The sequence below is a fragment of the Papio anubis genome, chromosome 7 (assembly GCF_008728515.1).
Source record: "Papio anubis isolate 15944 chromosome 7, Panubis1.0, whole genome shotgun sequence".
Lineage (NCBI taxonomy): Eukaryota > Metazoa > Chordata > Mammalia > Primates > Cercopithecidae > Papio > Papio anubis.
In genome coordinates, this window is record NC_044982.1 from 56,214,318 (window position 1) to 56,228,339 (window position 14,022).

The following is a 14,022-nucleotide window of genomic DNA, read 5'->3' on the forward strand; positions in this document are numbered from 1 at the left end:
CCTATTTAACACTCAGGTTAGAAGACAGAACATTGTCAGCACTTTTCTCAGAATAACTCTTCAAAAGGTAACCACTTTTATGGTATTCACTGTTTTGATTTTCTTTCTTTTTGAGACGGAGTCTTGCTCTGTTGCCAGGCTGGAGTACAGTGGCATGATCTCAGCTCACTGCAACCTCCACCTCCTGGTTTCAAATGATTCTCCTGCCTCAGCCTCCCGAGTAGCTGGGACTACAGGTGTGCACCACCACGCCCAGCTAATTTTTGTATTTTTAGTAAAGATGGGGTTTCACCATGTTGGCCAGGATGGTCTCGATCTCTTGACCTCGCGATCCGCCTGCCTTGGCCTCCCAAAGTGCTGGGATTACAGGTGCGAACCACTGCACCTGGCCTGTTTTAATTTTCTTTACAGTTTTTCCATCTCAGCATGTATCCCTTAACACCGTTGTTTATTTTTTTTTCTGAATTTGTTTATTTTTTATTTTTGTATTTAATTTTGTCTGACTTTGTGAATGAAATCCCATTGTCTGTATTTTTATCTGGCTTCTTTCTGCCAACATTTTTTCAGGGTGCATCTACATTTTATCTAGCTGTCATTACTACTGCATTTTTTTGACTGTGTATATTCCATTGTATTAATAAGCCACAATATATCTGTCCCATTCTGGATGAATATTTGAATTCTTTTCTAGTTTTGGAAGGTATTATTAATAATGTTATTTATGAGCCTCCTAGCATATGTCTTCTGATAAACATGTGTGCTCATTTCTCTAGAGCAGTGCTGTCTAGAAGAGATATAATGTGAGCCACACATGTAATTTTAAATTTTCCCTCCTAGGCTGGGCATGGTGGCTCATGCCTATAATCCCAGCATTTTGGGAGGCCAAGGCAGGAGGATTGCTTGATCCCAGGAGTTCAAGGCCAGCCTGGGCAATATAGCAAGAACCTGTCTCAAAAATTAAAAAATAAATAAAATAAAATTTTCCTTCCTAAGTGAATTAATTAATGCAGGAACAAAAAAAACAAATACTACATGTTCTCATTTACAGGTGAGAGCTAAACATGGGTACCCATGGACATAAAGGTGTTAACAATAAGACACCGGGGACTAATAGACGGGGAGTACTATGCTCAGTACCTGGGTGATGGGATCGTTTGTACCCCAGACCTCAGCATGACACAATATACCTAGGTAACAAAATCTGCACATGTGCCCCCTTAATCTAAAATAAAAGTTAAAAAAGAAAATTATCATAGCCACAGTTGAAAAGTAAGAAGAAACAGATGAAGTTGATTTTAATAACATATTTAACCCAATAAATCTAATCATTTCAGCATGTGTCATAAAAATTGAGAATTTGACTTCTTATTTTAATACTAAATCCTTGAATCTGGTTTGTATTTTACACCAACATCCCATTTCCACTCAGTGGAGCTACGTTTGAGGTGTTCAGTACCCACATGAGGCTAGTGTCTATTATATTGGACTGTATAGTTCTAAAGAAATATATGTAGATCTATCCTGAATATATATATCCTATAGTGGAATTGCTCAGTCATACAGTATACATATCTTGAACTTTAGTACTTTAATGGCAAAGTGTTTGAAAGTGGTTGAACCATTTTACATTCTAGTAGCAGTGTGTGATAGTTCCCATTGCTCCACATAGTTACCAACGTTTGATATTACCAGAATTTTTAGTATTGCTGCCTGGTGAGCGGATAGTTTTCATGGTGGTTTAATTTGCATTTTTCTGATTACTTAAGAGCTAGAGCACTTTTAAATATATATATGGGCTATTTGAATTTCTTCTTTTGTGAAGTGCTAGTTTAAGGGCTTTTTGCCCATTTTTTTCTCTTGGGATTTTTATCATTTTTTTCTTACTGAACTTCTAGGAGTTCTCTATATATTCTGGACATAAGCCTTTTGTTATACGTACCACATATATCTTCTCCAACTCCGTAACTTGCCTTTTTACCTTCTTAAAGATGTCTTTTGATAAACCTAAATTTTAAAGTTTAATATAAAGTTTATCAGTTCTTTCCTTCATAGCTAGTAATTTTTTGTGTCCTATATAAGAAATCCTTTTCAATTCCTAAAATCATGAAGGTATTACCTAGTTTTACACTGTCAGAGCTTTATTGAGTATATTTATTTGTTAGGCCTAACATGCAGCTAGGATTGATTTTTGGTTAAAGGATGAAGTAGTAGTCGTTGATTTTATTTTTCTGCAGTGGTTCAACACTATTCATACACTTCCCTGCCTCCCCACAACTCTCTGCCCCACCTCATACTCCACAGTGCCATCTTTGGAAATAAAGGTCTATATATATGTGGGCTTGTTTGTGGACTCTGTTATGTCCCATTGATTTCTTTCTCTATCCTTATGCTATTGTCACATTCTTTATTACTGTAACTTTGTAATAAATCCTGACAACCATTGGAGCAAATCCTTGTACTTCCTTACAAACGTATGACTTTCTTGTCAATAAAAAAAAAGAATATATGACTGATTTTCTTAGCCTTTTGCACTTTTATGTACATTTTGAAATTATCTTGACATTTTTAGCAAAACAACCTGCTTGGTTTTGATTGTGATTTTATAACTGCATGGATCAATTTTGAGAGAACTCAGAGGTATACAACATTAATATTAAGTCTGACAGTTCACCAACATGGTGTCATCTTTCATTTATTTAGCTCTTTTATTTTTCTTAAAGTCTAGTTTTCTCCCTAGGGGTCATGTGTACCTTATCATGTACTCAAGGTGCACAGTATTTTAAATTCTATTGTAAATGCTATTTAATTTTTTTTTTTTTTTTGAGACAAGGTCTCACTCTCACCCAAGCCGGAGTGCAGTAGCATAATCATGGCTCACTGCAGCCTTGACCTCCCGGGCTCAGGTGATCCTCCCACATCAGCCTCCTGTGTAGCTGGGACTACAGGTGTGTGCCACAATGTCTGGCTAATTTTTTGTAGAGGTGGGGTCCCCATGTTGCCCAGACTGGCCTTGAACTCCTGGGCTCAAGCGATCCTCCTGCCTCAGCTTCCCAAAGTGCTGGGATTACGGGAGTGAGCCACTGCACCTGGCCTAAAAATTTTGTTTGCTAGCTTTGTTGCTGGTACATAGAAAAGTTTATTTTTTATGAATTCAGATAATTTATCTGTACAATATTTTTGTCCTGCATGGGTGCGTTATTTTGTCCTCCATGGGTGCATGGATTCTTCAGAGAAACAGAATCAATAGGAAACACACACACACACACACACACACACACACACACACACACACACACAGAGGAAATTGGCTCATGAGATTATGGTGGCTGAGAAGTCCAAGATCTGCATTTGTCAAGTTGCAGACCGAGAAAAGCCAATAGTATAATTCTAGTCCTAGTCTGAAGGCCTGAGAACCAGAAGAGCTGATGGTATAAATTCCAGTCTGAGTCTGAGTCTGCAGGCAGAAGACTGATGTCCCAGCTCAAATACAGTTAGGCAGAGAGAAAGAATTCTTTCTTAGCCTTTTGTTCTATTCAGGCCTTCAGTCAAGTGGATAAGGCCACATTGGGGATGGGAGTCTGCTTTTCTCAGTCTACCAACTCAAATGTTAATTTCCTCCAGAAATACCCTGACAGACATACCCAGAAATAGTGTGTAACCAGTTATATGGGCACCCCAAAATTAACCATCACAGTGGGCAGTCAGATGATCTGCAAATTTGTTTCTTCTTTACCAATTCTTAAATTTTCTTTTTCTTGGTTTACTGTACTAGCCAGGACCTCCAAATACAATGTGGAATAGAAATGGTAATAGAAAATATCCTTTTTCTTGATCTCAAAAGGAAGGTTGTCAGTGTCTTGTCTTACCATTAACTACGATTTTATATTAGCTTTTTTTTTTTTTTTTTTGAGATGGAATCTTGCTCTGTCGCTCAGGCTGGAGTGCAGTGGCATGATCTCAGCTCACTGCAGCCTCTGCTTCCCGGTTCAATCGATTCTCCTGCCTCAGCCTCCTGAGTAGCTGGAACTACAAGCATCTGCCACCACACCGTCTAATTTTTGTATTTTTAGTAGAGACGGGGTTTCACCTTATTGGCCAGGTGGTCTCAAACCTCTGACCTTGTGATCCCCCCGTCTCAGCCTCCCAAAGTGCTAGGATTACAGGTGGGAGCCACCACACCTGGCCTATTGTGGATTTTTAGTATATATCCTTTATCAAATGAAAGAAGTTTACAAAGAGATTGTTTGTTTGTTTGAGACAGAGTCTCACTGTCACCCAGGCTGGAGTGCAGTGGCACGTGATCTCGGCTCACTGCAACCTCCACCTCCCAGGTTCAAGTGATTCTCCTGCCTCAGCCTCCCGAGTAGCTGGGACTACACGCACCTGCTACCACGTCTGGCTAATTTTTTGTAGTTTTGGTAGAGATGGGGTTTCTCCGTGTTGGCCAGGCTGGCCTTGAACTCCTGACCTCAAGTGATCCACCTGCCTCGGCCTCAGAAGTGCTGGGATTATATGTGTGAGCCACCGTGCTGGGCCCACAAAGATATTTTATCATGAAAGAGTGTTGAATTTTTTTCAAACGACTTTTCTACATATATATTGGGATGGTCATATTTTTCTTTTTTTTTCTCTCTCTTTTTTTTTTGAGATGGAGTCTCACTCAGTCAGCTAGGCTGGAGTGCAGTGATCTCGGCTCACGGCAGCATCTGTCTACTGGGTTCAAGTAGTTCTCCTGCTTGGCCTTAGCCACCCAAGTAGCTAGGAGTACAGGCCTATGCCACCAACCTAGCTAATTTTTATATTTTTAGTAGAGATGGGGTTTCACCATGTTGTCCAGGCTGGTCTCGAACTCCTGACCTCAGATGATCCACCCACTTCCGGCCTCCCGAAGTGCTGGGATTATAGATGTGAGCCACTATGCCCGGCTGTGATAGTATAATCTTATTTGTATACATTATGGAATTTAGTTAGGTGATACTTAGGCTTTTTTGTTTTTCTGGATTCATAAGTGAAAATGGCCTATAATTTTCTTTTATTTTAGGGATGAGGTCTTGCTCATTGCCCCAGGCTGGAGCGCAGTGGCACCATCATGGCTCACTGTAGCCTTGACCTTCTGGGCTCAAGTAATCCTCTTGCCTTAGCCTCCTGAGTAGCTAGGACTACAGGCACATGCCACCATGCCCAACTAATTTTTTATTTTGGAGAGATGGGGTCTTGCTGTGTTGCTCAGGCTGGTCTGGAACTCCTGGCTTCGAGCGATCCTCTGACCTTGGCCTCCCAAAGTGCTGGGATTATAGGCATGAACCACTGCCCAGCTGAAAATGGCCTATAATTTTCATCTTTCTTTTTGAGTTTTTATATAAAGGTTAGTCCCAAAATAAATTGGAGAGTTTATCTTTTTTTAAAAAAAGATTTCTAAATTTTCGCTTAAGATTGTTGTATTACTTCCTTTATGTTTGATGAGTTTGTCAGTGAAGCCAGGTAGACCCATATGATGGGCTATAATGCAAGTCTCAACAAATTTCAAAAGATTGAAATCATAGAAAATTTGTTTTCTGGCCAGGCATAGTGGCTTATGCCTATAATCCCAGCATTTTGGAAGCAGAGGTGGATGGATAGCTTGAGCTCAAAAGTTCAAGACCAGCTTGAGCTCACAAGTTCAAGACCAGCTTGAGGTCAAGCCTATAGTGAGCCATGATTGCGCTACTGCATTCCAATGTGGGTGGCAGAATGAGACTCTGTCTCAAAAAAATTAAATAAGTAAATAAAATGAAAAAGAAAGTATGTTTTCTGACCACGTGATTATTATAGAAATCAATTTTTAAAACCTTTAAAAATATTTGCTTCTAGATTCTTAAGGTGAAAGAAGAAACCATAATGGAAATTAGAAAGTATAGTCCACCATTCTTATCCTTGGGTTCTTAATCTACAGATTCAGCCAACCTCAGATCAACAATATTTGGGAAAATAATGGATGGTTGCATTTGCACTGAACACATACAGACTTTTCTTTTGTCATTATTCCCTAAACAATACAATATAATCACTATTACATAGCATTTACATTGTATTAGGTGTTTTTTGTTTTTGTTTTTTCTTTTTGAGATGGAGTTTCGCTCTGTCACCCAGGCTGGAGTGCAGTGGCACGATCTCAGCTCACTACCAGCTTCAGCTAACTACCAACTCCACCTCCCGGGTTCACGCCATTCTCCTGCCTCAGCCTCCCGAGTAGCTGGGACTACAGGTGCCCACCACCACGCCCGGCTAATTTTGTTTTTTTATTTTTAGTAGAGACGGGGTTTCACCGAGTTAGTCACGATGGTCTTGATCTCCTGACCTCATGGTCCACCCACCTTGGCCTCCCAAAGTGCTGGGATCACAGGTGTGAGCCACCACACCCAGCCCATTGTATTAGGTGTTATAAGTAACCTAGAGATGATTTAAAGTATATGGGAGGATGTGGGTAGGTTGTATACAAATGTTACACCATTATATATAAAGGACTTGGGCATCCATGGATTTGGGTATCCACAGGTGTCCTGGAAGTACTTTCCCACAGATACTGAAGGATGACTGTATTTTGAACTGGATGATTACAAAAATATTCCATATGAAAATACGGGTTTTTACAAAAGTAGTTTTAGAGAAAACATACATATTAGAAAAGAAAGGTTGACAAAAATGAGCAAAGTGTCCATCTCAAGAAGTTGGCAAAAGAACCTAAGAAGCGGAAGAAATAATGAAGATTAAGCAAAAATAAATGAAATATAAAGCAAACATAAAATAGGATCATAAAAGCCAAGAGTTGGTTCTTTTAAAGATTAATAACATTGATAAACCTCTGAGATGCTGATCAAGAAAAGAACGAACACACAAAAACTAGTATTAGGAATGAAAGAAGGGATTTTACTATAAATCCTATAGACTTACAAAATATGAGGCTATAATGCACAATTTTATGCTATTTTTTTTTGAGATGGAGTCACCGAGGCTGGAGTGCAGTGGTGCAATCTCTGCTCACTGCAACCTCTGCCTCCCAGGTTCAAGCAATTCTCCTGCCTTAGCCTCCTGAGTAACTGGGATTACAGGCACGCACCACCACACCCAGCTAATTTTGTATTTTTAGTTTCACCATGTTGGCCAGGCTGGTCTCAAACTCCTGACCTCAGGTGATCCGTCTACCTCGGCCTCCCAATGTGCTGGGATTACAGGCGTTAGCCACTGTGTCTATGCTAATTTTTTTAAACTCTCATTTTGTTCAGGCATGGATCCCTTAGGAAATGGCAAAGTCTAAATCATAGGCTAAATCATAGGCAATGGTCGGTTTAGTGGTAGGCATGTGATCTGATGTTAGGAAGAATTCTATGGTAAATTTTGAGACTTCAAATGAAATGGTTAACTTCAATTCTGTGTTCTTTGTGGGGAGGGTTTTAAATTACTTTTGCTTAACTATGAGGCTATTCAGGTTATCTATTATTGTGTTAGTGCTTCTGATTTCATGGCATAAAAATTTAAAACAGGCTGGGTGTGGTGGCTCATGCATATAATCCCAGTACTTTGGGAGGCTAAGGTGGGAGGATCACTTGAGCCCAGGAGTTCAAGACCAGTCTGGGCAACATGGTGAGACTTCATCTCTACAAAAAGTTTTAAAAATTAGCCAGGTTATGGTGGCACACACCTGTAGTGCCAGCTACTTGGGAGGCTGAGGTGGGAAGGTCACTTGAGCCCAGGTCTGCAGTGAGCCTGGGTGACAGAGTGAGACCCCGTCTCAAAAAAAGAAAAAAGAAAGCAATACTTTTTTATTATTTCTTTCAACAAATATTTATAGGACACCTACTGTATGCTAGGTACTATTATTTACCATATTTCTTATATCCAGTCAGACAGGATTATTTTTTAGGACAAAAATTTAGAAACAAAAATGGCTCATTCCTAGAAGGATACAGCTGCTTAATAAAAAGAAAAGAAAAAAAAAAAAAAAGAAAAGAAAAAACGGTAGGGGGCTCAGCATAGCTGGTGGTGGCAATGCTATTGTGAAAGCTGAGTAGTGCGTATTTCACAGAGCACCTCTGTAATTTGTAAAGGAGTATGGTTTTTCAGAGGTACCTTTATTACTGGGATTCATGACCTGCATGGACTTCAAGTAGGTTTGTTGACTTCAAGGTATCCACAATTCCTCTGAAATTGTATCGAGTAGTTTATGTGTATATGCTTTTTGGTGATAGAGAAGAGAGGGTTCAATGACTTTCCATAGATTATTCAAAGGGTCCAAAAAATTTAAGAACCACTGCTCTGTGGGTTAAGAAAAGTTTACAGAGACCAACAAATAGTTTTTTTCTTCATTTTGTGTTTTATGTCTGTTTTGAGTAACCATTATAGTAAAATATTAATTATGTGTAAGATTCTCTTTGACTTTTGTTCAATTTATATTATTTTGCCATTACTTTAACTGATAACTTTTTTTAAAGGTTCAGGAACAAGTGCATCCCACTCTCTCAGCTAATGAAGAGTCTCTCTATTATATTGAAGAGCTGATTTTTCAGCTGCTTAATAAATTATGCATGGCCCAGCCAAGGACTGTTCAAGATGTAGAGGTAAAAATTATGTTGTCATTTCAAGAAGTCATTCAACCACTGTATGAATTAATTTTTGTATCTATATCATTCTAAATTGTTGTGGAAACTAAAATCATTGAAATTATGCATGAGATATATGGTCAGTTTGTTTTTGACAAAAACATCAAGGCAGTTCATTGAGGAAAGGCAAATTTTTCAGAAAAAAAAGTCTTAGAACAACTGGGTGCATTTATGAGGGGAAAAAACCTTGAAACCTATCTCATGCCGTAGACAAAAATTAATTCAAAATGGATCATGGCCTTAGACAACAGCTAAACTACAAGGTTTCTAGAAGAAAATTCTGGAAAAATCTTCATAATCTGGGGTTAGGCACATGTTTTTTAGAGAGGATTCAAAACATAGTACTTTATATTTAATAATAAGGCCAGGTGCGGTGGCTCACGCCTGTAATCCCAGTACTTTGGCTGACTGAGACGGGAGAATTGCTCGAGCTCAGGAATTTGATACCAGCCTGGGCAATATAGGGAGACCCCGTCTCTACAAAAAGTTTAACAATTAGCCAGGCCTAATGGCATGTGTCCGTAGTTCCAGCTACTTGGAGGCTGAGGCAGATGATTGCTTGAGCCCAGGAAATCAAGGTTGCAGTGAGCCATGATCATACCACTGCACTCTAGCTAGGATGAGAGAGGGAAACTCGGTCTCAAAAAAACAAAACAAAGAAGAAAATAGATGAGAAATTAAAAAGATGTAGTCATAGACTAGTGGAAAACGTAGAGCTTGAATCCAGAATATATTAAAAACTACTGGAAATCAATAATGAAAAAGACACTTTTCTCCCCTAAAGGGGCAAAAGTCTTAAACAGAAACATGTAAAAGAAGATTTACTAATATTCAGTAAGCACATGAAAAGGCGCTGAAGCTCGTAAGTGATCAGGGAAATAGAAATTAAAACCACGATGAGATACTGTTTCCCACCCACTAAAAAGGATAAAATTAAAGACTGATTACACCAAATGTTGGTGAGAATGTAGAGCAGCTAGCTCTTTCTTTCTTTTCTTTTCTTCCTTTCCTTTCCTTTCCTTTCCTTTCTTTCCTTTTTTTTTTTTTTTTTTGAGACAGGATCTCACTCTGTCACCCATGCTGGAGTACAGTGGCACAATTACGTCACAGCTCACTGCAGCCTCAACCTCCTGGGCTTAGGTGATCCTCCCTTCTCAGCCTTTTGAGTGGCTGGGATTACAGGTGTGGGCCACCATGCCCAGCTACTTTTAAATGTTTTTGTAGAGATGAGTTTCCCTATGTTGCGTACGCTGTTCTCAAACTCCCGGGCTCAAGTGATCCTCCCACTGTGGCCTCCCAAAGTGCTGGAATTACAGGTGTGAACCATTGACCCCAGCCTCAGCTCTGTCACCCAGGCTGGAGTGCAGTGGTGTGATCTCGGCTCACTGCAAGCTCCGCCTCCTGGGTTCATGCCCTTCTCCCCCCTCAGCCTCCCTAGTAGCTGGGACTACAGGCGCCTGCCACCGCGCCCGGCAAATTTTTTTGTATTTTTAGTAGAGACAGGGTTTCACCGTGGTCTTGATCTCCTCACCTCGTGATCCGCCCGCCTTGGCCTCCCAAAGTGCTGGAATTACAGGCGTGAGCCACTGCACCCGGCCTAACTATAACTCTTAAACATTGCTAGTGGGAATATGAAATGGTATAATCATTTTGGAAAACTGTCAGTTTCTTATAAGTTAAATATATATCTAGCATATGACCCAGTAGTTCTGTTCCTATTTAACCCTAGAGAACGAAAATATATTCACAGAGACCCACACATGAGTGCTAAAGCGGTTTAATTCATAATAACCAAGAGTTGGAAACAAGTCAAATTTCTGTCAACAAGAAAATGGATAAATAAATGTGGCAGATTCATAAAATGGAATACTAGTCAGTAGTAAAATTTTAAAAATTTTAAAAAGCCAGACCCAAATGAGTACATATGTATAATTTCATATATATATATGAAATTTAGAAACAGCTAAAGCCAATTGAGGTAGAAATCAGAATGGTAGTTGCCTGTGATGGCTGGAGATCAGGATTATAAAAATGTTCTCAATGAGACCAGGCATGGTAGTTCATGCCTGTAATCCCAGCACTTTGGGAGGCTAAGGTGGGTGGATCACTTGAAGTCAGGAGTTTGAGACCAGCCTGGGCAACATGGTGAAACCCCATCTCTACCAATATTACAAAAATTAGCCCATGTGGTGGTGCACACCTGTAGTCCCAGCTACTCCGGAGGCTGAGGCACAAGAATCACTCAAACCCAGGAGTTGGAGGCTGCAGTGAGCTGAGGTCTTGGTGCCACTGCACTCTAACCTGGGTGACAGACTGAGACCGTCTCAAAGAAGATGAAAAAAAAAAAATGTTATCTGTGTCAGTTGAGATAATGGTTACACAGACATAAGCATTTGTAAAACTCAACAAATTGTACATTTTAAGATCTGTGTATTTTACTGCATATAAGTATTACCTCAGTAAAAGATTAGTGTAAATTTTGAGGACATTTTCTCATTGATTTAAAAAATGTATATGTATGTGTGTGTATATATACATATCTCTCTGAAAAACTATGTTTAAATTAGTGCTAAAATACTTGTTTTGCCTTGGTTACATGGAAGTATTTTTGGATTTTTAGCAATATCTGTTAGGGAGAGTTTTACTTCTTTTGTATAAAAACACCCTGTGCACATAAAATTAATATTAATATAATTTGTATTCTTTTTCTCCTGCTAAAAACAAAACAAATGTCTAACAGTACAGCTATCAAAAATTATTTTTGTTTTTATTTTTTGAGATGGAGTCTTACTCTGTCACCCGGGTTGGAGTATAGTGGTGTGATCTTGGCTCACTGCCGCCTCAGCCACCCAGGTTCAGGCGATTCTCCTGCCTCAGCCTCCCAAGTAGCTGGGACTACAAGCGTGTACCCCAGGCTAATTTTTGTATTTTCAAAAATTACTTTTATACTATACTGTTTACATTTCCTTTTTTTTTTTTTTTTGGAAAATTTTTTCTATAAGCAACAACTTTCTTTCTTTTTGTGAAGTGGCATGATCATAGCTCACTGTAGCCTTGAACTCCTGGGTCCAAGTGATCCTCCTGCCTCAGCCTCCCCAGTAGCTGGGACTACAGGCATGTGTCACTGCGCCCAGCTAATTTTTATTTTTATTTTTGTAAAGACTGGGCCTTGCCGTGTTGCCCAGGCTGGTCTTGAACTCCTGGTCTTCAGTGATCCTCCCTCCTCAGCCTTCCAAAGTGCTGGGATTACAGGTGTTAGCCACCGTGCCCAGCTATAACAAATTTCAGTATAAAGGGAAATCTTAATTTGTAGCAATTGAACTGTTAAGATTTTCCAGGATTCTTGGAATTAAAGCATTTTTCCCCGTGTTCTCTGCTGCCAGTTGTTTGGGTTTTCTTGTGTTTTGTTTTAAGAGACAGGGTCTTGCTTTATCACCCAGACTAGCGTGTAGTGACAGGATCATAGCTCACTATAGCCTTGAACTCCTGGGATCAAGCAGTTCTCCTGCCTCAGTGCGTGCAACCATGCCTGGCTAATTTTTAAATTTTTTTGTAGAGACAGGGTCTCCCTACTTGCACAGGCTGGTTTCATACTCCTGGCCTCAAGGGATCCTCCCACCTCGACCTCCCAAAGTGCTGAGACTTAGAGGCATGGACCACCATGCCCAGCCTCTGCTACTAGTTTTGAACATGAAATAAATACACTGAAAACATACTTTTAAATAGCTAAATTTGCTAAAATCTGAGACTATAATTGTAAATATAGGAGACCCTGCTAAAGTAGAGTTTAATTCAGATCTCAGTAGTTCTTTTTCATGCCAATGAATCACTAATTAAATTAAAATTAGATGAACTGCCTAGGTGCAGTGGCTCACATCTGTAATCCCAGCACTTTGGAAAGTTGAGGCGGACACAATCACTTGAGCCCAGGAATTTGAGACCAGCCTGGGCAACATGGCAAAACTCTGTCTCTACAAAAAATAGAAAAATTAGCAAAGAGTAGTGGTATGTGCTTGTAGTCCCAGCTACTTGGGTTGCTGAGGTGGGAGGATCATTGGAGCCTGGGAGGTGGAGGTTGCAGTGAGCTGAGCCGCCCCTGCACTTGCACTTCAGCCAGAAGTGAGACAAAATAAGACCTTGTCTCCAAAAAAAAAAAAAAAAAACCAAGATGAACCACAAAGGCTAGGATTGTTTTTGTCAAGGTATATATTTTCATAAGCCATTCTGAGCTCTCTAACCCACTTCATCTTCCAAGAGATACATGATCCTTTTTATTTGAAGCTCTAAGATTAGAGTGGCTGTATACTAATGATTAAAAATGAATGAACAATTTTTGCTCTGCTAGGTAAATAGTTTTAACTCTAGAAACCTAATTTAAAATCACTAATACACTATTTCATGTTTTCTTAATCTTTCTTATATATCCTATGTATTGTTTTTTCATTTTTCCAGTTCACCTTAATTGTGTTTAAAGCTTTCTTTTTGAATTTTGCCTTTTTGTTTTATCCATGAAAATTATGTGGAAAAATTTTGATAGTCCTGTTGACCTTTTTTTTTTTTTTTCCAGTTGGGATCTCCCTCTCACCCAGGCTGGAGTGTAGTCGCATGATCTCGGCTCGCTGCAACCTCTACCTCCTGGGTTCAAGCGATCCTTCCACCTCAGCTTCCCAAGTAGCTGGGACTACAGGCATGCACCACCATGCCAGGCTAATTTTTGTCATTTTTAATAGAGATGGGGTTTCATCATGTTGCCTGGCTGGTCTCAAACTCCTGAGCTCAAGTGATCCACCTGCCTCAGCCTCCCAAAGTGTTGGGATTACAGGCATGAGCCACTGTGCCCGGCCTGACCTTTTTTTAAACCAAAAAATTTATTTATTACAGGAATCAGAATGTGTTGTCACTATTATCTGCTAGCATTAAGAATAGTGATCAAGTTGAATTTTGTGTGAATTTCCTATTTACAAACACTTTTATTAATACTACAATGGTTCTGCTATGATTGAGCAGGAGCGAGTTCAGAAGACCTTTCCTCACCCAATTGATAAATGGGCCATTGCTGATGCACAATCTGCTATAGAAAAACGAAAAAGAAGAAATCCTCTTTTACTGCCTGTGGACAAAATCCATCCTTCGTTGAAGGTAACAAAAGATTAAACATTAGTTGGGGGGTGTTCTTTATAACAAATAATATTTTATTTCTATATTTATAAAGCATTAATGTAGCATGGTCTGTGTTAGTGTGTATATGTGCGCTTGCATGTATATACTTGTACATACGTGTCATATAAATATGTATACAAAATAATTATAGTCTGGTGAAATTTGCTTTTCAAACAATATTAAAATTAATAGTGATAATGCATCAGTATTATTTTGTGGCATCTTT

At 39.4% G+C, this 14,022-nt stretch overlaps 1 protein-coding gene across 2 annotated transcripts in view; it reads left to right on the forward strand.

Moving 5' to 3' along the window:
• SOS2 (SOS Ras/Rho guanine nucleotide exchange factor 2) overlaps positions 1–14,022 on the forward strand; it is a 113,346-nt gene that overhangs the window by 18,651 nt on the left and 80,673 nt on the right. For both annotated transcript variants that reach the window (XM_003901771.5, XM_031668129.1), the window contains exons 2-3: positions 8,469–8,594; positions 13,644–13,775. In XM_003901771.5, the coding sequence (XP_003901820.3) occupies positions 8,469–8,594; positions 13,644–13,775 (258 nt within the window). The remainder of the gene's footprint in view (positions 1–8,468; positions 8,595–13,643; positions 13,776–14,022) is intronic.